The sequence below is a fragment of the Pogoniulus pusillus genome, chromosome 18 (genome assembly GCF_015220805.1).
Source record: "Pogoniulus pusillus isolate bPogPus1 chromosome 18, bPogPus1.pri, whole genome shotgun sequence".
NCBI classification, from domain to species: Eukaryota; Metazoa; Chordata; class Aves; order Piciformes; family Lybiidae; genus Pogoniulus; species Pogoniulus pusillus.
The window spans coordinates 14,839,915-14,864,169 of record NC_087281.1 but is presented as its reverse complement, the minus strand read 5'-3'; the positions used below and the strand labels follow the sequence as shown (position 1 = coordinate 14,864,169).

The 24,255-nt window shown below is 43.9% G+C and overlaps 1 protein-coding gene across 1 annotated transcript; it reads left to right on the top strand.

Moving 5' to 3' along the window:
* Positions 1–73: 73 nt before the first annotated feature.
* On the top strand, positions 74–22,373 carry URB2 (URB2 ribosome biogenesis homolog). Its single transcript, XM_064158508.1, has 10 exons — positions 74–174; positions 303–460; positions 2,084–2,260; positions 3,172–6,526; positions 8,766–8,926; positions 10,139–10,249; positions 11,612–11,854; positions 12,869–12,959; positions 14,115–14,254; positions 21,642–22,373. The coding sequence occupies exons 2-10, from the start codon at positions 335–337 to the stop codon at positions 21,837–21,839; spliced, it is 4,602 nt and encodes a 1,533-aa protein (XP_064014578.1). The 5' UTR covers positions 74–174; positions 303–334; the 3' UTR covers positions 21,840–22,373.
* Positions 22,374–24,255: the final 1,882 nt, after the last annotated feature.

The window sequence follows — 24,255 nt, the reverse complement described above, 5'->3', positions numbered from 1 at the left end:
GCGCCGAGGGTGTGGGACAGTTCAGCGTGAGGGCCAGGCGGGCCGGTGACGGCCGGGCCGAGACGAACCGAACCGAGTCGAGTCTAGTTTGCGAGTGTTTGAGCGTGTGAGATCGAGATCTCTGCGAAGGAAGCACTTTCGGAAACCCCCACTTTGAGGTCCTGGTGGGGAGAGGTGAGCGCTGGGGAGGACCGGTGAGTGGGGATGTCTGGGGCCTAGCGTGCCCCGCTGAGGGGGAGGCAGGCGGAGAGGGCCTCTAGTGGGTGCCTGGACGGTCACCTTCTCTGTGGCGTTTCTTTCAGCCGTTGCCTTTGAAAGCACATGTGCTCTCCTCATGGCAGCCATCTACTCTGGGATTTACGTGAAGCTGAAAAGCAGAAATACTTCCTGGGAAGACAAACTCAAACTAGCCCATTTTGCGTGGGTATCTCACCAATGCGTTCTTCCTAACAAAGAGCAAGTAAGTATTCTTCAGTGTTAAACAGTGGGGAAAAACCAACAAAAGCTATTAGCTAATGGCCACTGAAGATTAACTGATCTAGTTGCTTAAGCGTTTGACCCTAAGTAATAGTGCAAATGCAGCTCTGATGGTGAAGTGTGGGTCGTTCTTGCTGTGTGTATGAAATGTTTTTGTAACGTTTTTGTCGAGTAGCTTCAGAAAAAATCTGCATTAGAGCAGGAAGAATGAGCTTAATAGAGAGGGTAGTTTCTGTGTTCTTCAGTTGTCTTCAGAGTCATCATTATTGTTGTTTATTATATGCTATACAGGATGCTCTGAAGTTTGATGCTACTGGTCATGGCTAAGACTAACTGCAGGGTGGGAGAATTGGCTGTAGCTATGCCTGTGTTTCTGAGTACTTTAAATTTGTGCACATGGAAGGAGTGCACTCTGGATTCCTGGGCATTTCCTTGGGAGATGCTTGGAACTCACTCTCTCCCCTCAAGTATTTTGTTTTGATTCTGTTTCCTGAAGGACTCTTCAGTGCTCACCTTGTTCAGTGTTTCCCCCAGTGAGTCTTATGCTGCTTCTCCAGCATAGTGGTTTTGTGGGCTCTTGGATTTGCACCATTTGAGATCTATGTTTTGAGTTGTGATTTTACTTAGAATATTAAACCTAGCTGTACACCATTATTCGTTTTTTTAAATCAGTAATTTAAATGACTAGGCTTCAGCCTTTTCCAACTTGCACACATCTAAATTCCTGGGCCTGAGTTTCTAGGTAATAGATTTTAATTTGGATGTACAAGGAGAAGGGTGCAAGTGAAATTGAGATGCTTGATCGTGTCCAGAGAAGGGCAACGAGGCTGGTGAGAGGCCTCGAGCACAAGCCCTACAAGGAGAGGCTGAGGGAGCTGGGGTTGTTTAGCCTGGAGAAGAGGAGGCTCAGGGGTGACCTTATTGCTGTATACAGCTACCTGAAGGGTGGTTGTGGCCAGGGGGAGGTTGCTCTCTTCTCTCAGGTGGCCAGCGCCAGAACGAGAGGACACAGCCTCAGGCTGTGCCAGGGGAAATTTAGGCTGGAGGTGAGGAGAAAGTTCTTCACTGAGAGAGTCATTGGACACTGGAATGGGCTGCCCGGGGAGGTGGTGGAGTCGCCGTCCCTGGGGCTGTTCAAGGCAAGGTTGGACATGGCACTTGGTGCCATGGTCTAGCCTTGAGCTCTGTGGTAAAGGGTTGGACTTGATGATCTGTGAGGTGTCTTCCAACCCTGATGATACTGTGATACTGTGAAATGCCAATTGGCAAAAAGTGAAAAATGTCTGATTCTTTAAGTTTTAATTTAAAAGACTGCATTTGCCCATCAGTGTTTGGTGTCAGAATTATGCCCTGATAAAAAGGCCTGTGTTGACTCCTGAAAGCTGTTTTGGCATGGTACAGAGCTGAGGCACAGGGACAACACTGGATATAGAGTGAAAGCTTTTAGAAATTGAAACTTAGAAGAATGGGCTTCTTTGCTCTTTCATAGGCTTTTCTGCCTGGACGTAGAGCTGTTCTCAAGGACGAGGCATAGAAGAGATGCTACTTTTGTCTTGGTTTTGCATGGGGTTTTTTAAATATTACTTCTTTTTGATTTTGTTAACAGGTATTACTTGATTGGGTAAGCCGTGTGTTGGTTTCATACTACAATAAGAAACTTGGACTGGAGGATGAAGTTGTTGAGAAACTCTGGGCATATCTAGACAATGTTATCCACAGTAAAAGACTGCAGAATCTCTTGAAGAGTGGGAAGACAATAGGTCTCAGTTTTTCAGTTGCACAGGTAATGAAAACTGTGTCTATTTTGTAACATGCTGGGCAGCAGTGCCTCTCTTCTACAGTATATGACTATCTCATTGTGTAGAGCATTAATGAAATACATAACAATTAACCTGATGGCTTTTAGGACTTCTGCTAAAAGCTTTTCTATTTCAATTCTGCCATATGGTTTGTATTTGTGCAACAGTAAGGCTAAAAGGCAGAGCATCCCAATAATAAACTTTCTTTCTGTCTTCACCTTCATCATACTATCAGAGAGTGAATTGGTTTAACAGATAAATGTAAGTTCAGTTCCCTGTGTTGGTCTTCTATTTTATTTACAGCTTATACTGCCATTTTGCCTGGGAGTATTAGGGAGAGAGGTTCTCTCTCACTGTGGAGCTCGTCACTGTGCTTGGCTTAAGTAAACATGCACTGTGATGTGCTGTTCAGCAGACCCTGCAGCTTCTTATGATGACTGAAGAGTACCTGTGCTGCACCATTACTGATCTTGATCGTATCATCATTATATCACTATCATTTAGCCTCAGGTTAAAGCAAATGGGGGCGACTTAAGTTATGGTTTAGAACTAAACCAGAAATTAAGCTTCCTGGTTACAGAAATAAAAGAATTAGTGGATGACTGCAAAGGCAATTATAATGAGTGGGAAAATTACCCATTTAGTTGTGATCTAGTTAGAATGAAGCAGGAGAATATTTACTGTACTTGCAGAAGTTGGGTAATGAAGCACAGAGAATTGTCTGGATGAATTCTCTGATTCAGAGATGTTACACGGAAAATGTGCCAAATGTAAATGTCATCTGAGTATGAAAACTTGTCTGGTTGAAGATTAGGTGAGAGGTGGGGGCTTATAATGATGAGCTTTTTCTTTGCAAAATTGACTGGTTGTTTTTTTTTTTTTTCCCAATGTTTAGGTCATAAATGAAAGGTTATCAGAGGCCTGTTCTCAAAAAACACAGCAAAATATTGGCACAGTCCTGAGTTGCTCCAAAGGCATTCTTTCTACTCCTACACTCTCCATCATTTACACAGCAAAGTGTGAGCTCTTGGTTGATCTCCTCAGCACGCTGTGCAAATTGGCATGTCAGCAGCTGGCTTCTGACGATGCTGTGGGCTCCCAGTTGTTCAGTGTCCTCCAGCTGACCTTTGCTCAGTACCTCCTGATTCAGAGGCAGCAAACCAACCCAAATCGTGTGTTTGGTCAAGTGGCAAGTCACTTGCTCCAGCCATGTCTGCTACTGAGGCACTCGCTGACTGTGAGGAGCTGGACACAAGCAGATGACAACCATGTGCGCCAGCACCTGAGCAGGGAAATCCGAAACCAAATAGAAACTTTGCTGCAGGCTGGATTATTCCAACCAGAACTTTTCTCATCCTATGGAGAGGAGCTGTTACCCCAAGAGAAGAAGAAAGCATCTTTGAAAAGTCTTTTTCTACCAGTCAACACGGTGCAGACCAAGCTGGGCAGTGGCTTTTGTGAACCTGCCCTTCACGGAGCTGTTGTGGCTGGTTCAGTGTCCCTGCTGTACAAGCTCTTTCTGGACTCCTACTGTAAGACAGAAAGCCATCTTGTGTGTTTCCACATGCTCGGCAGGCTTTTTGGCTGTCTCAGACTCTCTGGCCTACAGCAGGACTTGGGGGAGAATACACTCAGCCCTGCAGACTGGAGCACAGAGCTGCTTGCTTTGGAACAGCTTCTGAATTTGGTTTTTAGCAGTGATATCTATAACGTTGCCAGTGACCGTATCCGGCACAAGGAGGTGCAGTTCGCATTTTACCGCAGGCTAGCACAGTTGTTGACAAGGCACTCCCAAGCTTCCATCCCGGCTTGGTTCCGGTGTCTCAAACTCTTGATATCGTTAAATCACGCTATAGTAGAGCCAGACCTGGATGACTTAGTGGCATCAGCTTGGATTGATGCCCAGGTCTCTGATCAGCGTACAAAGAAGCCCCAGGAGGCTCTTATCAGCACTGTGTTTCAGACTTACTCCAAGCTGCGACAGTTCCCTCGGCTCTTCGAGAAGGTGCTGGCAGTCATTTGCCAACCAGCTGCTGATGAACTGAGAGCGCCTGTCTTCTCTGCTGGCCTGAAAGTAAAACTTCATGAGTGCCTCCTTGAACAGCCACCCAACCAGATTCTAGACATTTTGTGTCTCTTTGTGGAGAAATGCCAGACCTTCATCATTCCTGCTGTTGAAGGGTCAGCTGACATGGCCTTGAAGCTGCTGTCAGTGAGCTCGGTGCTACATGCTTTTCTGTTCAGCATGAGGAGTCTGGATGATGTCACTCCTTCTCCTGTGGTTATTCGTGCTCAGAATCTGCTGGCAAAAATGCAGACAGGAATAATTCAACCACTGATGGAGCTGCTGCAGACTCCTCGAAGAGAAGAAGAAAAGTCAGATCTTTGGCTAAGAAAGGCCAGTGACTCTGTTCTCCTCCTTGTTTACACTTGGGTTGAGGTAGACACTTTGTTTGGCTTTAGCTGCAGTAAATATATGTCTCCAGTAGCTGATATTGCTGGTGCTGTTACCGGACCTGCTGCAAGGCACCAGGGCATTTCAGCTTTCCTCCCTGTTGTGAAGGAGCAGTATTGGAAAAGGGTCATGGAGCTTGGAAATAGTTTTGCCTCCACTAGTAAATACTGCTTAGAACTGCTTACACTTCAAAAAATGAAGGTGATCTTAATGCAGACCAAAACTGATCTACAGGCCTTGCGGCATGCTGCAGCTTTCATCCTGGAGTCTGGGAGATCCAGCATGAAGAGGGGAGAATCAGAACCATGGGATGGAGATATCACTGTTATAAGTGATCTTACCTACCCCACAGCACATTGGCACCTTGTCATCTCCAACCTGACTATCCTGTTGCCGTATATTTCCCTGCAAGATGTAGAGTACATTGCTAATGTGCTCGTAGAGATGTTAGTATCGGCCAAATCTCAGGAAGCTGCCACCGATCAGGAGTCCTTCATCAGCACTGAAAAGATATCTCTTGGTTTGGTGCGTAGTTCCTTTCTCCCAGAACTGAAGGTTCTGCATTGTGCTTTTCTGACCACTCTCATTCATCAGTTTGCTACACTGCTGCCCACTGCTGCCAAGAATTCAGTAGATTTGCCACTTCAGCAGCTATCTGCAGGTGATACCCCTTGGCATGAGGAAATCCTGGCTCCTTGCAAACCAACTGACTCTTTGGAAGCACCATCAGAAAACAAACTGCTGAAGTATGAGCTCAGCTTGTCTTGGAAAACACTGGAAAAAGTTGCTCAATGTGTACTATTGTTAGCAAAAAGTGGATACCGTGTCATCTTGAAAGAAAATCGACTAGAAAGCTGCCTGGGTTTGCTAGAGATTGCTTCTCTTCTGAACTTAGACAGCCTTCTTCCCCTTGACTGTACTCGGGTTTTTTTGGTGCTGCTGTCCCTGATAGTTAATGCCAGAGCTAGTGTCTCTTGTAGCAAACCGTTGTTCCTGAAGTACTTAAGTACTTGCTTCCACCTTCTGAGGTGCCTGCAAGTTGGCAGGAATGTCAACTCTGTTTTTAAAGTGTTTCATGCCAGTGATATTCTTGAGGTTGTCATGACCTCCCAGCTTACAGCTAGCAAATTTAGCACTGATGTCTTAGGTACACCTGTTTGGGCACAGTACCTCCATGAAGTCCAAGCATTTTTGGAAAACTTTCTTCAGATGGTTATTGAAAGAAGACAGAGTGTGAGGCTCAATTTGGAAAAGTTCCTGTCTTTTTTGGTGAGCTGCAAGCCAGATGTTGGTGCATCCAAAAGCAGAGGTTGGAAAAACTGGAATCCTGTAGCCGAGCAGTTACTGCTCATGGCGTTCACCACTTTGTGTCACGTTGTCACACTCTACCTTCAGCAGCTGCCAGAAAAGAGGATGCAGTCTGCAGATACACTGTCTGCTCTCTTGGAGTCAGTGGTTCTGCATATGGTTAGAGTTGTTGAACATGGTCTTCAGAACTACACCCAAAACCAGCCCTTGCCAGTAACATTCATACCATCTATCACAACTCTTCTCAAGGCAGACCTGCAAAAGAGCTGGCAGAAGGAACCTAGTGGATTTTTGGAGCAACCTCGTATTAAACTGTACCAAAAGTTTTACTCTCAGATACTCAAAGAGCTGCACTGTGCAGGAGGTAATCTGCAGTTCCTTCAGTCTGCGTTGCAGTTCCTAACGGTCTTCTGCTCAGTGCCAGAGCTGTATCCTGAAAAAGAAACTGCAGTCACGGTTGTTTTTGCCATAAAAAGGCTTCTCACTGGTATGAAAATTCTCTTTCTACATTTGTTTGCTAAGTTTGCAACTCAGAGGAGAGTTAAAAGTAGTTCAGCAAAACATAACAGGTTTTTGAAAGGTCTGTATATTTACTTGTGTTAAAGCATTACTTATCAATGCATAACAGAAAAAAAATCAAGGAGGCAATAGTGTGGTACCTGCACCACAGCCACCAGCTAATTTGGTAATGATCTTCTCTTACATTAAGGTACTGTCTTACAAGATCTTAATGAAGTTGAGATCCTGAGGTACTCATCCCTCTATTTTCATAAAACCTTAGAATGGTTTGGGTTGAAAGAGGGCTTTGAATGTCATTTAGTCCAACCTTCCTGTGGTGAGCAGAGACATCTTTAACTAGATGAGGTTACTCAGAGTCCACTCCAACCTGATCTTGAATGTTTCCAGGGAATGGGGTGTATATCACCTCTCTGGGCAGCCTGTGACAGTAACTGGAGCGTGGTATTCCTGGATGTAGGACAGTGTCCTAATTATGTAGTTGGTCTTGTAAGTAATGCAAGTCAGTCTTGATAAGTCTTTTCTGAGGATCTCAGAAAACTTTACCTTAAAATACTCATCTAATTTTCTATCTGACAGGCAAGGTTATGGAACACTGGAAGAGATACGTTAGGGATGCTGAACACAAGTAATTCTGATCAAATCCGTGGGATATTGGCAGATCAGTCCTTTTATCCCCAACAAATATAACCTAGCACTAGAAATTACATGAAAAAACCTCTTTTGCCAGCTCTGTGACCTAGTGGCTCCTTGATATCATCTCGTTCAGAAAGAGATTAACTAAACACAGTACAGGTGACTTCTTCAGACAGTTGGAATTTATTGAGCATATTACTAACATGCTCTAGTGCATTGGTCTCCAAACAGTTTTGACTGTGCACGTCTGTATCAGTGAAAAAAAATAAATTGATCATGCTGCCTTAATATATATTTATAAATTAGATGGATGGTGTACTCTACTGAGTACTGGGACAATTAACAAAGCAGGAATTATAAAATAGGTAGTTAATTTTATATCTGGAAAGCCCCACCCACAACTATATACAAATTAGTTAAATTTGGGTTCTAATTCAGTCAGGAAAATCTTCACAAAGATGCTTATGGGCAATTCATTCATTTAGGAGAATCAGAAAACTGGAAAAGTTTAGCCACAAAATGGCTTTGCCACACTTACAAATAGGCAGCCTGAAGCCCTAGGGAAGGTCTGTGCTTCTCACTGCGGTGGAGTAGAAATTTCCCCACCTCAGGGGACTGTTGTGTGCACGTTCTGGGGTGTACACATCCGTGGCTACTGCTCAGGTGATCTGCAGTCATGATCTCAATCCTTACCCTGGCATTGGGTAGTAAAGAACAGAGCACAGCATTCTGTGGAAAACCTGATGGTGAATTCACACAGTTGAGTTTGGGCTAGAGCTTACATATAGATACAGGCTTAGTCTGTTTCACCACTGGTCTGCTTTTTCATCCTTCAGGATTGTGGGGTTCAGTAAGGGCACTGAGCAGGGAGTTCACATTAAAATTAGAGACTGAGACATGTCACTTGCTTAAGTTCTCTACTGGCTTCCCTCCTGGGCTTCACATTACAAGGGTAAGATGGCTAAAGTGCTTTATCTTGGAGAGATAATTAATCATTGTATAAAGCTGTAAAGATTTCAGATGAGTAAGCATTCAGTAAGATGAAATATGGATTCCTGTTGGAGAAGACTTTAGTTATTGCAGCAGATCCTGTGAATACTTGAAGAACTGGAAAGAAAAAATCCTTGAGAGTCAATTAAGATATATGCTAGTCTAGGACTGTCTGCATTGTGATAATTGAGTAAGTGGGGAGTGTGGTTTATGATCTGCAGAGACTTAAACTCTGTCAGCTTAATGCTTCTATGACTTGTGAAGGCTCTCTGATCAGCAGTTGTACTAAAGCCCTGTGGTTTGTTTAGCCTGCTCCCTTGGCTTGTGCATGTGTTTTATTGTAGTATTTCTGTACTAGTGAAGGCTTTTTATTGATATGATTACTGCTCTGTGAACTCTAGGGCAGGAATTACTTGGTAACAGCAATTAATTGCACTAGTAAGGCGTGATGTAAAGGGAAAGCGTGGAACCTTTTATGCATTTGAGTGTTACAAAGGTACCCACAGAGCTGTTTCAGTTTCAGTTTGCCTCGTTCTTATATGTGGGAACTGATTTAAACATGCTTGTGTCTCTTGAATACACAGGTCCTGCAGTTACAACGCAGGTGATTCAAAATATGGAGATGGAGCTGGCAGGGGTGCTTGTCCAGCTGCTGGGGACCTGCTCTGCTGAGGAGTTCTGTACCATAATAAGTCTGGTGCTGCAGGGACTTGAAATAACGAATGTTTGGCAAGAGAAGGCTAAAGTAAGTCGTTACCTTGGTTTATTGTCAACTCCTTTCTTCCATTTTCTGTACCTTGAAAAATTCAACCTTAGTTGAATGACATCTGAGTAATATTTTTTTTTCCTCTTCCTGCCTTATGTTCTGTGGTCAGGTCAGAGTAATTTACACAGCTAAGGCCTTGATGAGCATGCTGAAATATGTTCTGGAAATAAATTGAGGGAGGTAAGGAAGTCATAGAAACCTACTGGGAAAACTTTCTATCCAGTTTAAAGACTCAGCAGTTTTAATTCCATATATTGCTAGGAGCAGTCACACAGCTCTGATGTTACAGGCCATGCTGAGATTTTTTTACCCTACTTGTTAATCAGAGCTCTTGCACAACAGATACCAGCAGCCAGTGAGTTTAACCTGTTTGTCTGTGGCTCTTTTTAACAGTGATAAAGGCACTTTTAGGAATGCTGGCATTTTTAAGTAAAACTGAAGCAACATCAGTACTTTCAGTATTTGTCTCTCTAAAGGCTTTTACTGTGTAATAACCAGCTACCACTCAGCAGTTTTTTAAATAGTGTGCCTTTTTCCAGAGCAATAAAGCAGCACTGGTGGTGTATGAAACGCTTCTGACTAAAAGGCCAGCTGTACCTTTTGTAGAAAGCTCAGTGACTTGAGAATGAAACTTGGATTAAATTTACAAGTTTGTCTGGCTCTGCCTTATTTCTCAGGAATAGACATGGATATGCTGCATCAATTCTTGATAAGTCTTTTTGAGAGTGTATGTGAAATTGCGGTGCTGTGCGTGTAATTCTGGAGTGTAGCTTGTAGTGTGGTTCTTTTATTAGTCTGTCTTAACAGTCTGCTGCCAAATGAAACATTCTTACTGTATAGTATATTGGTGTGCTTGTACTACTCATGCTCTCTTATCAAGTGGTAGTTGAAGGAGAAGGCTTTCCTTTCTTAAAAATTGCATTAGCCTTTTTGTATACTAATCTGATTCTAAACTAAATGTAGTATGCAGTACATTTGGACCAGTGCTACTCAGCTTATTGAATTTTATTGAGCTGCTGCTTCTTACTTTAAAATTTCCAAAGAGGTGTATTGGTGGGAGGACTTTTGTGTCTGGTGATACACTGGTGATGCACTGGTGATGCTCAAAACTGCCACTACCCTTGAAAGAGCTCTTCTGCACTTGAAGCTCATTGCATCTCATAACTGTGCCTGATGATCTGCTTTCTGCAGGAAGTATTGTCAGCTGTTACACTAACCAAATTCCTGCTCAGCTGCCCATTAAGTGAAGACAAAGAGAAAGCTTTCTGGATTGCCAGCCCACAGATACTCACAGCTTTAGCTGTAAGTATCCCTTTAATGTAACTTCATTACCTATGTCTTTTATTTGTTAGAGGCTGTAGTGGTTACATCAAACATGAACAGAAGCATAAAGGAGCAAAAAAAGTGTTGATACCAAACAGATCCATACCAGGCTCACCTGCACTTCTCCGTCTAGACCCTTCTCTCCTTCTTAAGTAAATCTCCTCCTGTGACCAAAGTGTGTAGGTCATCCATATGGATGTGCTGGCACATGTCCAGAGAAGGACCACGAGATTGATCAGAGGGCTGGAGCACCTCTCCTATGAGGACAGGTTGGAATTGTTCAGTTCAGAGAAGAAAAGGCTCAGAGAAGACCTTGTTGTGGCCTTCCAATATCTGAAGGGGCCTACAAGAAAGCTGGTGAGGGACTTTTTAAACTGTCAGGTAGGACTAGGGGGAATGGATCCAAGATAGAGGAGGGTGGATTTAGATTAGACGTTAGGAAAAAGGTCTTCATGATAAGGGTGGCAAGACACTGGAACAGTTTGCCCAGGGAAGTGGTGGAAACCTCATCCCTGGATGTTTTAAAGGCCGGGCTGGATGTGGCTCTGGGCAACCTGATTTAGTGGAAAGTGTCCCTGGCCATGGAAGTGGGGTTTGAGCTAGATTATCCTTGAGGTCCCTTCGAACTCTGATAATTCTGTGATGCTGTAATTTTCTGGGACTCTAGCATGCATCCACTTGAAAGAAACTTCTTAGGCTGCAGAGAAAAGAGTTTGAGTCTCCTGTCCTTCTGTCCAAAGGAGAAGGGAACTGTCACCCACATGTTGCCGCAGAAGCCAACAGCAGCAAAACAAAAAGAAAAAAGTACTCCTATTAAAATACTAAAATTAACCCTGCCACATGATTGTGAGTGGGAAATTTAACTGAAGTAATGGAACATAGTTTTTCTCTCCTTCATTTATACATCACACAAACCTAGTGATGCAGGTGTTTTCTTTTCTCATGGTGATGGTGTCTCTGGACCAGAATTTGTCAGTGGCTGGCCCTTCAATGCCTGCAAATCATGAGTACATCATTTTTGACCTTTTTTGGGTGTAAAAGTCTGCATGCTTGTAAAGGAGAGAACAGCATTGGTGTATTTGTGTGAGCAGGTGCAAAAAGGTGCTGGTTGTTACAGGACTGAGAAGTAGTTAAAAGTTTGCACACAGAGCAGTTTTGTTCCAGAAATGCATCAATATGCATCCTTGCCCAGGGTGCTGTTGTACAAAATTGGCTAATTTGCCTTCTGCCTGCCAGTCCAGCTTGCATCAGTCTAGTTCCATTGACTTGGATCAGAGCATTATGAATCTCTTACATGCAAATGGTGGCTAATGCACTCCTCTTTTTCTTGTTTTCTTATAGATGCAAACCAAAGAGGCCTGCCAGGACCAGTCACAGATTTCTACCATAGTTGTACCTATTCTAGAGACTGTAGCAGCTCTGCTGCGGCAGGGAGAGGGTTTTCTCTTGAATCCACACCATGTGGCATTGGCTTTTAGCATTCTCCTAATAGTCCCTCTAGATCATCTGAAGACAGAAGACTACCATGGTGTCTTCCGGGGAGTCCATGAAGTGCTGTTCTCTATTGTGCAGTGTCATCCAAAGGTATATCTCTGACGGGAAAAGGGTAGAAAGAGGCAACACAGAAGCCAGTGACTAGAAAGTTTTTTCCAATATTGGTATTGAAATAAATTGTCCTAATGTATGAAAGTGCTTTGACCACTTGTCATTTTAAAGTCCAGAATCTCAAAACTACTTAATTTCATTTGCTCTCTTGCTTTGTTTTATTGCTTGTGGTAGATTGATTATCAATATCTGATGCCAGATTACAATAAAACTTCCCACTTATTTATGTCTGATTTCTAGAAGCACAAGTGACTCAGGCTATAGGACTTTAATCTCCAGTCATTGTTACTGGAGATCAAGATTCTTTGAAAACAGGGCTTAGACTTGTTAGAGGCTGATGACTTTCAAATGTTGTAACATCCTGGTGTTCTTGTCAGCCTTCTGGTATGGGAAAGCAAAGACATACCAGGACTTGCGTAGGGTTGTAGATACTTCTGCATGGAATACTAACTAGAGATGGAAGGAGAGGATGCATTTCCTGTGCATTTGTATTAGGACTGAGAGCAAAGAAAATTAAAAGACTGGTATCCTGATTTAAAACCACCCAGCTGGCAACAAAGCACCATGCAGCTGCTTGCTTACTTCTATCCTGCTTCTGGTGGGATGGAGAAGAGCAAATACAACAAAACGTTTAAGACAAAGGACAGGGAGAGCTCACTTATCAATTACAGTCTCTTGGACAGAGACAGGTCTAACTAACTTGGAGTCATGCTGCTTTGGAGGTAGGAATTCACTAATTCACTCTAATGTGATGTTTACTTGTTAGCTGTATTTGAATATGATCAGGACTGCAGTCCTACTCCAGGATTCTCATGTACTAGATATTGTATAGATGCAGAATTAAAAGGTAGTCTCTGCTCTTGACAGCTCTATAAGCTACTATAGTTTCTTTCACAAGCATTGATTTCCCTCAGACTCTGGAGTGGTGCACCTCAACCCTCCCCATTCCCTTTACTACATATTCCAAGATAATTGTATTTTATGTCTTTCCAGGTGCTGTTGAAAGCAGTGCCATCTTTTCTGAATAGTTTCCATCGTCTGGTTGTTTCTGTCATGCATGAAGGACGTCAGAAAGCAGACAGAGGTATTGTATCTTTTCCACTTTTTGCATTATATGTATGCACTGTAATTCTGTGTACTTTAGAAGAGGAGATGCAGACCAGAAGCAAAGTCATCAAAACCTGGCTGTGGCACTGAAACCATTAGCTCTGTCTATCTTTTATGTAAAAGGAAGATGAGCTTTCTAGTATTGTGGGTTTATGAAGATAAATGGCACTTCTGTGAAGCTGTGTACAGACAGCGCTGCTAGAGGTGAATGGGCTATTCTTCAATGACTGGCTGGCAAGTAGACAGGAATTGCTAAGGCTTGCTGTGCCAAATTTCTGCTCCTCCTGTTGACTCCTGTGCCTGAAACCATGGTGGTTATAAACTCTGGTGATGCATGCTAATACACCTGAGTTATGGTGCCAAATTGATCCTGCTAAATGTAGCTTCTTGCGAGTGGAACTGTAACACACCTAACACATCAATTTGGATTAGATGATACATCTGTATGCTCAAGGATTTGGAATTAGGATAGTTGAGTATCTCAAAGGAACAAAGGAAAACCAAAAAAAGACAGCCACTAGAAGTTACTGAAGAATTTACATTGTCAAAAGAGCTATGTCAAAAGTGTTCACAGTGATAAAGGTAATAATCTTGTGCTTTATACTGGTCACAACAGAAATACTGCATTGATAATAGTGACTTTTGGAGACAAGTTGACTTCATGTCCTGCAACTGATTCTATCCCAGCTTCCCACTGATATCCTACAGCTTCCTTCATGCTTGACCATGTCCAGAGAAGGGCAACAAGGCTGGTGAGGGGGCTGGAGCACAAGCCCTGTAAGGAGCAGCTGAGGGAGCTGGGGTTGTTCAACCTGGAGAAGAGGAGGCTCAGGGGAGACCTTATTGCTGTCTACAGCTACCTGAAAGGAGGCTGTAGCCAGGCAGGGGTAGGTCTCTTTTCCCAGACAACCAGTGACAGAATGAGGGGATGCCATCTAAGGCTGCTCCAGGGCAGGTTTAGTTGAGGTGTGGGGGGCCTCTCAGCTGTGCCTTGATAAGAACAGAAGATAAAATGGGAAAACTGGCACTGGTGCCATGTAGTTCAAGAATCATGGAAGACTGTGTGATGCTTTTTTTTTTCCCTGATTTTTTAAGCCTCTAATACTAGCTTGCAACTTGCTTTCTGTTTTAGGCAACACAGATGAGTTTGAAGTTATACTGAAGTGTGCACACTTGGTGGAACGGATGTATACTTACATTGCTGCAGAAATGGAAGGCTTCACTGTGTTTTCTGCTTTCATTGTGGCTCAGTATGTGACTGAATTGCAGAAGGTAAGATGTTCTCATCCATCTTGAAAGTGCCATGGTGTTTTGCTGGCTTTGGAATGTTCCTGTTCCAAAGGCAACTGTGTGAAATTTTTAATAAACCCTGTGAAATTATAGAAGTTGCTGCACTTGGATGTAGAGGTGTGATCCAGACTGTCATTTTGAGTAAGAGTTCCTGAGAATGTTTTTTACTCAGCTCCTGGAAACTTCGTGAAGGTGTGGGCTGTGGGGTTTTTAAGGCAAAACAATGCAATGCCTGTTCACAGAACCGCTTGGCTTTTCTGTCATGTTGGGTATTGTTTTTTTCCTTACATGGTAGTTAGTTTCTTCTCCTAGTTAGTCTCACTTGTCTAGGACTCATAGCAGTCATGGCCCCATCTGGCAAAGAAGAAATTATCTCCTGGAAAAGATCTTTTAATCTGCTGTGACTACTGGTCGCTAATGGTGGCCCCCAAGGATCAGTGTAGGGCCAAATCCTGTTTAATATCTTTATTGATGATCTGGATGAGGGGATTGAGTCCACCATCAGTGAGTTTGCAGATGACACTAAGTTGGGAGCATGTGTTGATCTGTTGGAGGGTAGGAGGGTTCTGCAGAGGGACCTTGTCAGGCTGGATAGATGGGCAGAGTCCTACAGCATGAGATTTAACAAGTCTGAGTGCCAAGTGTGATGGTTTGAGGCTAATTGGAATATTTTAATGAGAAAAATTAGATTATGGGGTGTGAAAATTAAAACAGTCATGATGTTCACTCATAGGTTTGCTGAGATGTATAAAAACAAGGACACAAACGTAGATAAGACAGTCAGTCTGTCAGGGTCTCTTGGTGTCTGTGTTTTCTCCCTGGGCTCCTGCTGTTCTGCTTAGATCTCTGTAACCCAACTAATCATTCTGCTTCTAACTACCCTTGCCGATCCTTCCAGCTCACCTTGCATGTAAGGCAGACTCTGGGATAAAATAGAGGGGTAGAAAGAAGGTGCAAGGGTGATTGGGACCCCCTCCTGGGGATTCTGATTTCTGGGAGGGTTATTGTGTTTCTGTGTTACTTTAAACTTGTATATTTCTGTATACAACTGCAAATATTTGTAATATATTGTAAATATCTGCTTGTATATTGTGCTAAGCTGTGTATATAAAGCTTTGTTCCTTAACTTCCAGCTGGCTGAGTCTAGTCTGGGTGAATTTGTAAGTGTGTGGCGGGGAGGGTAACTCCCAAACCGTCACATGAGGTTCTACACTTTGGCCACAACAACCCCATGCAGCTCCACAGGCTGGGAATAGAGTGGCAGGAGAGAAGACAGGCAGAGAGGGACCTGGGGATACTGGTCAACAGGTGGCTGAATGTGAGCCAGCAGCGTGCCCAGGTGGACAAGAAGGCAAATTGCATCCTGGCCTGTATCTGAAAGTGTGGTCAGCAGAACTAGAGAAGTCATTCTGCCCCTGTACTCAGCACTGGTTAGGCCACATCTTGAGTACTGTGTCCAGTTCGAGGCCCCTCAGCTTAAGAAAGATGATGAGGTGCTTGAACGTGTTCTGAGAAAGGCAACAAGGCTGGTGAGGAGGCTGGAGCACAGCCCTACGAGGAGCAGCTGAAGAAGCTGGGGTTGTTCAGCCTGGAGAAGAGGAGGCTCAGGGAGACCTTATTGCTGTCTACAGCTACCTGAAAAGAGGCTGTGGCCAGGCAGGGGTAGGTCTCTTTTCCCAGACAACCAGTGACAGAATGAGGGGACACAGTCTCAAGCTGTGCCAGGGCAGGTTTAGACTGGATGTTAGGAAGAAGTTCTTCACAGCAAGAGTGATTTGCCATTGGAATGGGCTGCCTGGTGAGGTAGTAGAGTAACCGTGCCTGGAGGTGTTTAAAGAAAGACTGGATGTGGCACTTAGTGCCATGGTTTAATTGATTAGTGTTAGGTAACAGGTTGGATTTGGTGATCTCAGAGGTCTTTTTCAACCTGGTTAATTCTGTTAGCAGATGGAAAGCAAGCCACAGAATGGTTAGCTTTTCAGTAGTTCTCCGTCTGTACCACAGATACCCCTCTAATACTTACTGAATACAACTACTACTGCTTTGGATGCCAGAGCCAGGTCAGTAGCTTCTCGCATCCAGACCTAAGTTCAAATGATCCTTCTGTTCAGCCTAGTGGATTTAGATTTCACCAAGGTTTAAATGCTGCATGTGTTGCAAATGGATTGTGTGTAGCTCTGGCCTGGATATGCTCTGAAATACAGAAAGGAACTTTAGTGTTTGTTTTAAAGCACAGAGATATCCTAGATAGTACTATGTTTCTGAAGGATTATGGTGTAACCAGTGTGACTAGCCATGAGGGTTGTTATGAAACTTAAACTCAGCTGCCTTCTCTACTGTCCTCTATTTTCCCAGCGTTTGGAAGCAAAACAGTAAGATATTTTTTTACCCATGTTGCTTAGTGTTCCCTGGAAGATGATTATTGTTTACATAGTAAACCTAGTAGTTCAGCAGCTGGGGAAAAAATACTGTTAATACCACTTCAGCTGTAACTATCTCTGAACTCACTACTTTGTTCATCACTGAAAGTAAGTCAAAAAACATGACCTGAATTATCAAATGACTTTTTCAAGTTGAAAGGACACTTACCTCAGTATTAGCAGAAGTAGAAAATCTCATGAGTCTTATTGGAAAGTTTTGTGCAATACTTTGTCTGGGAAATGAAAAATGATGGATGATAGCCGAAATCACAGATCAGTGATGGACCCTTTGAGCATGAAACAGAGAATTGGTGTAGTGAGCCACCAGATGCTGTGACAAAGGGGTGTTTTCTGTCTGCCAGAACAGATTGATGACAAGTAGGTGGTAATTTATTTGCTCATTAGACTGGTGATAATTGATGGATGTTGAAGGAAGGGGAGGCCTCAGTACACCTGTCTTAAGGGGCATGTGTACATATATTTCATGTTGCTCTGTGGAGGTTGAGAAAAACTCCTTTAACCATTAATGTCCTTTGAGCCCAGGTCAATGGCTTTCAGCCTGTGATCTGAAGACCCTGGGGGTCCATCAGAGGTAACTGGTAGATTTAAGTCTTTATACAGGCATCTGCATTCTTATTGGAACCCTTTTAAAGATGACTGGCCTCAACAGCCACTCCAAAAGTGGTTGTATAACAGTTTCCTCAGTGCTTCCTTTTTATACCAGGAAATAAAATATCCTTGTCAAATGTTTTGTGTTGATCCAGAAAGATTCCATGCTGGAGTGGGTGGCATCTATAGCCTCTTTTAGACGGTTGGCAATACCTTTTCCCTCATTGTATATGAGCTGTTGTTTAATTCAGCAGTAGTGAAATACCTCTTCACACATTTTATGTCTCACATCAAGAGCTCTGTAATCCATGACAAATTGGTTGTGCTAACTATATAGACCATAAAACAGTTATAAGCATAATTAACTGCCAGCCAGCAGTGGCAGCTGTTTAAATCTTTAATTCTGTGTTATTGGAGGGTATTTATAGGAGACTGCACTGCAAAGCAGGAATGGTCCAAATAAGACATTGGGGTCCAGATTAATTTGTGGTGTGAGAGGTGCAGTTCTATTAACTGCAGCTCTGAGGTATCTGCCTATCCCAAGTGGGATGTCTGATCCATCTTGTTAATAGCTGTGGGTTTTCCTGTCTTTGTTCTCTGCAGTTATTTCTCTGTTCTAGGAAGAGATTGCCCAGCCCAGTGCATTCACTGGGAGCTGGGATGCTCAACTACTCTGTTACTGTAGTGCAAGGTGTAGGGAAAAGTAACATCTTATAAATCAGCTCAGCTGATAGAGAGGGAAAAAGATCATGGGATCACAGGATTTTAGGGGTTGGAAGGGACCCAAGGAGATCATCAAGTCCAACCCCTCTGCCAGATCAAGACCACACAATCTAGCACAGATCACAAAGGAATGCATCCAGATAGGCCTTGAATGTCTCCAGAGGAGGAGACTCCACAACGTCTGTAGGGAGCTTGTTTCAGTGCTCTGTGACCCTTACAGTAAAGAGGTTCCCCCTTGTGTTGAGGTGGAACCTCTTGTGCTGCAACTTACACCCATTGCTCCTTGTCCTATCCCAGGGAGCAAGTGAGCAGAGCCTGTTTCCCTGCTCCTGACCAGCCCTCGATGTTTATAAACATTTATTAAATCCCCTCTAAGTCTTCTCCAGACTAAAAAGTCCCAAATCCCTCAGCCTCTCCTGATAACCCGTGTCCTCCATTCCTCTAATCATCCTTGTAGCTCTCTGCTGGACCCTCTCCAGCAGATCCCTGTCCCTCTTAAGCTGGGGAGCCCAAAACTGAACGCAGTATTCAAGATGAGATCTCACCAGGGCAGAGTAGAGGGGGAGGAGAACCTCCCTTAATCTGCTGGACACACTCCTCCTAATACACCTCGGGATCCCCTTGGCCTTCTTGGCCACAGGGGCATATTGCTATCCCATAGTTAACTTGACTCCCAGGTCCCTCTCCACAGAGCTGCTCTCCAGCAGATCACCTCCCCACCTGTACGGGTGCAGTTTATTATTCCTTCCCAGGTGCAGGACTCTGCACTTGTCCTTGTTGAACCTCATCTGTTTCCTCTGTGCCCAGCTCTCCAGTCTGTCCAGGTCTCACTGGATGGCTGCACAGCCTTCAGCTGTATCAGCCAAGCCTTCCAGTTTGGTGTCATCAGCAGACTTGCTGAGCAGACACTGTGCCCTCATCAATGTCACTGATGTCAACCTTTTGGACAGGCAAACTCTTCAGGGTCACAGATCCAAAGAGAGGCTTATGTATCTTAATGCCTACTGTGTGCTTTCCCCAGTTATGTTAGCAGGTCCAATAAAATATATTTGCTGTTTTACATTAAGGGTAGAAAGAGAGTGAGAGCTTGTCACATTGATTAGGAGTACACTTCATTAGAGGAAGGTTTATTAGTTGCCTCAGGAAGGAGTCTGAATTTTAATGACAGCTTTTTATGTAATTTTCATTAGACCTGGAGTGCAGAGGCTTAGATCTGGAGGCATAAAGCTAATTTGGGGATTCAGCAAAGATAAGACATGGTTCTGCAGCAAAAATAATGTGATTATGCCAGAGAGGGCAGCTCTGCTTCAGGCAGTGAGGTATTTAGCAAGTGATTTGTGAGCACAGGACAAATGTCAGTTAGCCTGGGGCACCAGGAGACTCCAAAGTCAGCACTGATGTTCCTGGTGGTAGCGGCAGTTCTGCTGGTTGTGGGGATGAGCAGGGGTAATGCAAGAGCAAGGCACAGAATCCTGAATAGTATGTTGCATTCCTTCAGCTTTCTGAATGATTTCAGGTAAGGTATCTGATTCCTCATAGTAAAACATGTCAAGAAAGTGCTCATCTCCTGAACGTCTCAAAGGTTTATATGTTGAAGTTGTCAGATAGAAATTGTTAGATAAATATCAGTTTGTTAAGTGATAAGTTAAAACTGATTTGATTGGGTATTAATTGGCTGAGGCAGGAACTATAAAAATAGAATTATTTTCATTTTCCCCAACCCCCCACCCCAAACTATATACAGAACTAGTTAAGGCTTATTTACAGGCTCTAATTTGGTTGCATAATCTTCACAAGGATGCTTATGGGCAAGTTTATAGAGATTTAAGAAAGTCAGAAAATGGAAAAGGCTAAGCTACAACACAGCTTTACCCCACATAAATTAGACTGAGCAGAGAATTTAAAGGAACAGTGGACTTTACTTGTGGAGGTGAGGTAGGAAATTAGCCACAATTCCTGGTGAATTTCTCTGCTCAGCAGCCTCTGAAACTGCAAGCAATATCCAACCATGTAGATCCAGTTGGCAAAAGTCCAAGGCAAGTGGAAAGTACTGCCAAAGTCAGAAGTGTCTCAGACACAGCTTCCACAAGGCAGATTCCTGGAGTGGCACTTTCATGGCAGCACTGGGGAAAGCCAAACTGCTAGCTTCTTCCCCAGGGTAGCAAGCAGGAAGTCAGAATGTGGTGTGGGTCCAGGTGCCACTGGCAGCTCTCTCAAATGGACCTAAGCACCTGCTGAGCTTGCAGACTTGTGGTCAAGTGGCAATGAACTGTGCAAGGGCAGGACTGCACAGGACTGTGCAAAAGTGGGAGCTGTCTAAAAGCAGGAACTCTCCAAGATGGGAACACTGCAAGGCAGGAACTCTGTAAAGGCAGGAACCCCGTGCCTTTTTTCTCACTCTATGATTTTTCCTAGACAGTGTGTCCACTTGCCACATATACTGGGTGTGAAGAATCCAGCCAACCACCAGCCAATTCCCACTGCAGTCTTCCACAAGAGTCAGTGCACATGTGGAAAAGGCACTTTTTGCTGTTCCCTCTTCAAGCCCGTGGGGGTGGGAGAAAGCAGTTTTTCATTCTTCCCCCATTCAAACCTCCAGAGATGGAGGAGGGGTGAAGAAGGAGTTTGGAGTGCCCCACAACACTAGCCAGTGCAAATTGTAGCATGGCCTAAAGTAAGTGCTCATTTGAAACTGAGACTAGTATGAAATGTGAAGAATCTACTGAAGTGTGTAATCCAGGGCAAGCATTTTGGGTTTTTTTTAATTGCCATTTTTTCTGCTGAGAAGTTTTCATGTGATTCCAAGATGATCCCTGTCTTTGCCTCTGCAGCAATGTTTATAGTAGCACTCTTGTGGATTTTTATTGCAAAAGGCATGCTGCTTCTACAAAATGTATTTGGAAAAAACAGGGAAATATTGGGGTTTATCTAATGGGCTGTTCCAGATGGTCTGATGTTGTGGATAACATGTGGTCAGCATTTAATGTCGAGGGAGGTGATTTTCCCCCTCTGTTGTGCTCTGCTGAGACCCCACCTGGAGGACTGCATCCAGTTCTGGAGACCCTATTACAAGAGGGATGTGGAGACACTGAAGTGTGTCCAGAGAAGGGCCATGAGGATGCTCAGAGGGTGAAGCAGCTCTGCTATGAGGACAGACTGAAAGAGTTGGGGCTGTTCAGTCTGGACAAGAGGAGGCTCCCAGGTGACCTTCTTGTGGCCTTCCAGGGGGGGCCTACAAATAAGCTGGGGAGGGACTTTTTAGGCTCTCAGGGAGTGACAGGACGAGGGGGAGTGGAGCAAAGCTGGAGGTGGGTAGGTTCAGGCTGGATGTGAGGGGGAAGTTGTTCATCATGAGAGTGGTGAGAGCCCGGAATGGGTTGCCCAGGGAGATGGTTGAGACCCATCCGTGGAGGTGTTTAAGGCCAGGCTGGGTGAGGCTGTGGCCAGGCTGCTTTAGGGTAGGGTGTCCCTGGCCATGGCAGAGGGCCTGGAACTAGCTTATCCTTGGGGTCCCTTCCAACTCTGACTGAGTCTGATTCTAATGTATACTGACTGTGGGAAAAGTATTTTCTTACCTTTTTTCTTCAAGTTTTAATTTACTTTTGTTCTCCTTGTAGGTGACTTTGCACCCTGCTGTAAAGAAGCATCTCACAGAAGGGATATATCACATCCTTGACCTTTGCATTGAGCGGGACATCAAGTTTTTAAATGTATCACTACCACCAGGTGTAAGGGAGGTCTTTAAGGATCTGTATAATGAATACAACCACTACCACAAAGCAAAAAAACATGGGGAGGAGAAGTATACTGCATGATGAATCTTGCCTGGTACTATGAATTTGTCTTGCAGAGCTCAGAAAATTCTCAGTTGCTGTTTGGTTTGGGATGATAAGTAAGGTCAAGTGTGAAGACGGTCTCCTAAACATGGATTGTATCCATCTCTGTACAGCCAGCCTTCATAAAAGGAGAGAGAGAACAGGAAAGGAGACTGTGCTGTTAGGTCTCATCCTTCTACATGCCACAAAGGGCAGAACTGCTGCACCTGAGCTGGCCCCTGTGAACTCAGAGGGAGCTCTTGGGAGATCACTGCACTCTGGCAGCAGATGCCAGGCTTCAGGATTTGGCACATCACATACTGTGAAAGCAGTAGTGTGGTGTTATAACTCAGCAAGAGTTGTAACTCCTCAGCTCTCACTTACATGGTAAGCAGAATGAAAGCTGTTAAAGTGCTTATTTTTGTACTCCATTATTGTATGTTTTGTTACTGAGGAAATACATGAATGTTACACAGCTGCACTGTAGTTTACTGTGCAAAACTGGAGTTACAGTAAAAAATTTGAATGTTTGTATCTCTGCTTGATTACTTCATTGGTTTCACTCTTGAGTCCAGCCCTGGGCAACCCATTCTGACCTACTGAATTTCTTTCCCAACTGTGTTATCCTGTGATCTTCCTGTGATCTCCAGATAATGAATAAGACTTGACTACTTAGAGCTCTGGTCAATTTACTGTTACTAAGCAATTACACTTAGTCACCTGAGCTGTGTTTGCTCTTAATGTACATTTTTAGGTTGTGACAAATGCTAAGTACCAAGACCTTTCTTGAGACCTTTTTGGTCTAAGCTAAGTCTCATTGCTTTGCATTGGCTCTAGGTTAAGAGGAAGCCTTGGACTTACAGCAACTCAGCTGACAGTAATTTAATAAGCTGTGGTAAATGAATCACTTCTGAGCCTGTAAGAAGCTTTATCAAATAGCTCCCTTTCATCAGGTAAACTACAGAGCTTTATTTTCTTGAATATAGAGGCTAAAGATGTAAACTTTGATCTAAATGGTAAAACGATTTTCACACATGCATGCAGTTAATCATAAGAACTCAATACACTCAGGTGGGGAGGAGTGGAATGTGGCTTACTGCTTTCCAGTGGGTCCATCTGTTAACATAGCAAGATCACAGTCTCATAGAATAGGAGGAGTTGGAAGTGACATCTGAAGATCGATGAGTCCAACGCCCCTGCCAAAGCAGGATTGCCTAGGGCAAGTCACACAGGAATGCATTCAGACAGGCCTTGAAAATCTCTAGAAAAGCAGACTCCACAACCTCTCTGGGGGATAGGTTGGACTGGATGATCTTGGAGGTCTCTTCCAACCTGGTTGATTCTATGATTCTGTGATTCTATTCCAGTGCTCTATCACCTTTACAGTAAGGAAGCTTTTCATCATGTTGAGGTGGAACTTCCTGTGTTCTAGTTTGTATCTATTGCCCCTTGTCCTATTACAGCACACCACTGAAAAGAGACTAAGGTCCAAAGGATGAAGTTTGTCTGGGGCAGGAAACTCCGTTCCACATGTATCATGGCAGACCTGAATAGGCCAAAATGGGCCTGAACATGTCCTGGCTTGCCCAGACATGCTTTTCTGGAAGCAACCGTGGGAAAGAGGACAAAGAACCTGAAGCCACTGAGTCTAAGGACTCTGGCTTGCCTAGACCTGTTTCACTCCTATTTACATCCTGTGGTAAACAAGGTACATACACTTGGCTTGTGCCTGCCTCATGAAAGGCCTGTGTTCTTCCCAAATTTGAGTAAAGCAAGCCTATGATTTCACCTAATATGGTCAGCCTTGGCTAACTGCCATTCTGATTGGCTATTCTGTGTCCAAAGGCACATTGCTCTCAGGCCATATTGATAAAAAGAGATGAGCAGGTAACACAACATGTTCTGGTGTTGTATTCGTGCTTGCTGCTGCCACTGCCTGCTGCCATTGCTCTCTGCTTCTGAGAGTATTCTGCCCTGCTGCTGTTGCAACCTGCCATGCTTTACAGCATTATGCTTTACTAAGATTTAACTTAGCTCTGCTGAACTGCATGGAAATTGCCTGCTTTGAGTTTACCAGGAGTAGGCATAATTGCTTCCATGTGATCAGCCAACATAGCCAGCATGACATTCGTGCCAAAGCTGCACATTGCCTGCCAAGACAAGGAGCCCTGGAAGGGACACACAGATTGTCCAGAGACATCAGGATAAGGTGAGAGATCATCTGCCTCCTTTCCTCAGCATCCTGTGAAGTCTGGAAAGAATCAGAAGGCTCAGTGGCTGACAAGACACTGACAGAATTACCTGAAAGCGTTTGGGTGCTGTCTGAAGCTGTACCTAGCCCTGTGAGTCGGGAGACTAGTATTTTGTGAGTAAATGCTTAAAACCTCTTGTAATTCACCAATTGCCTCCTGCCTTA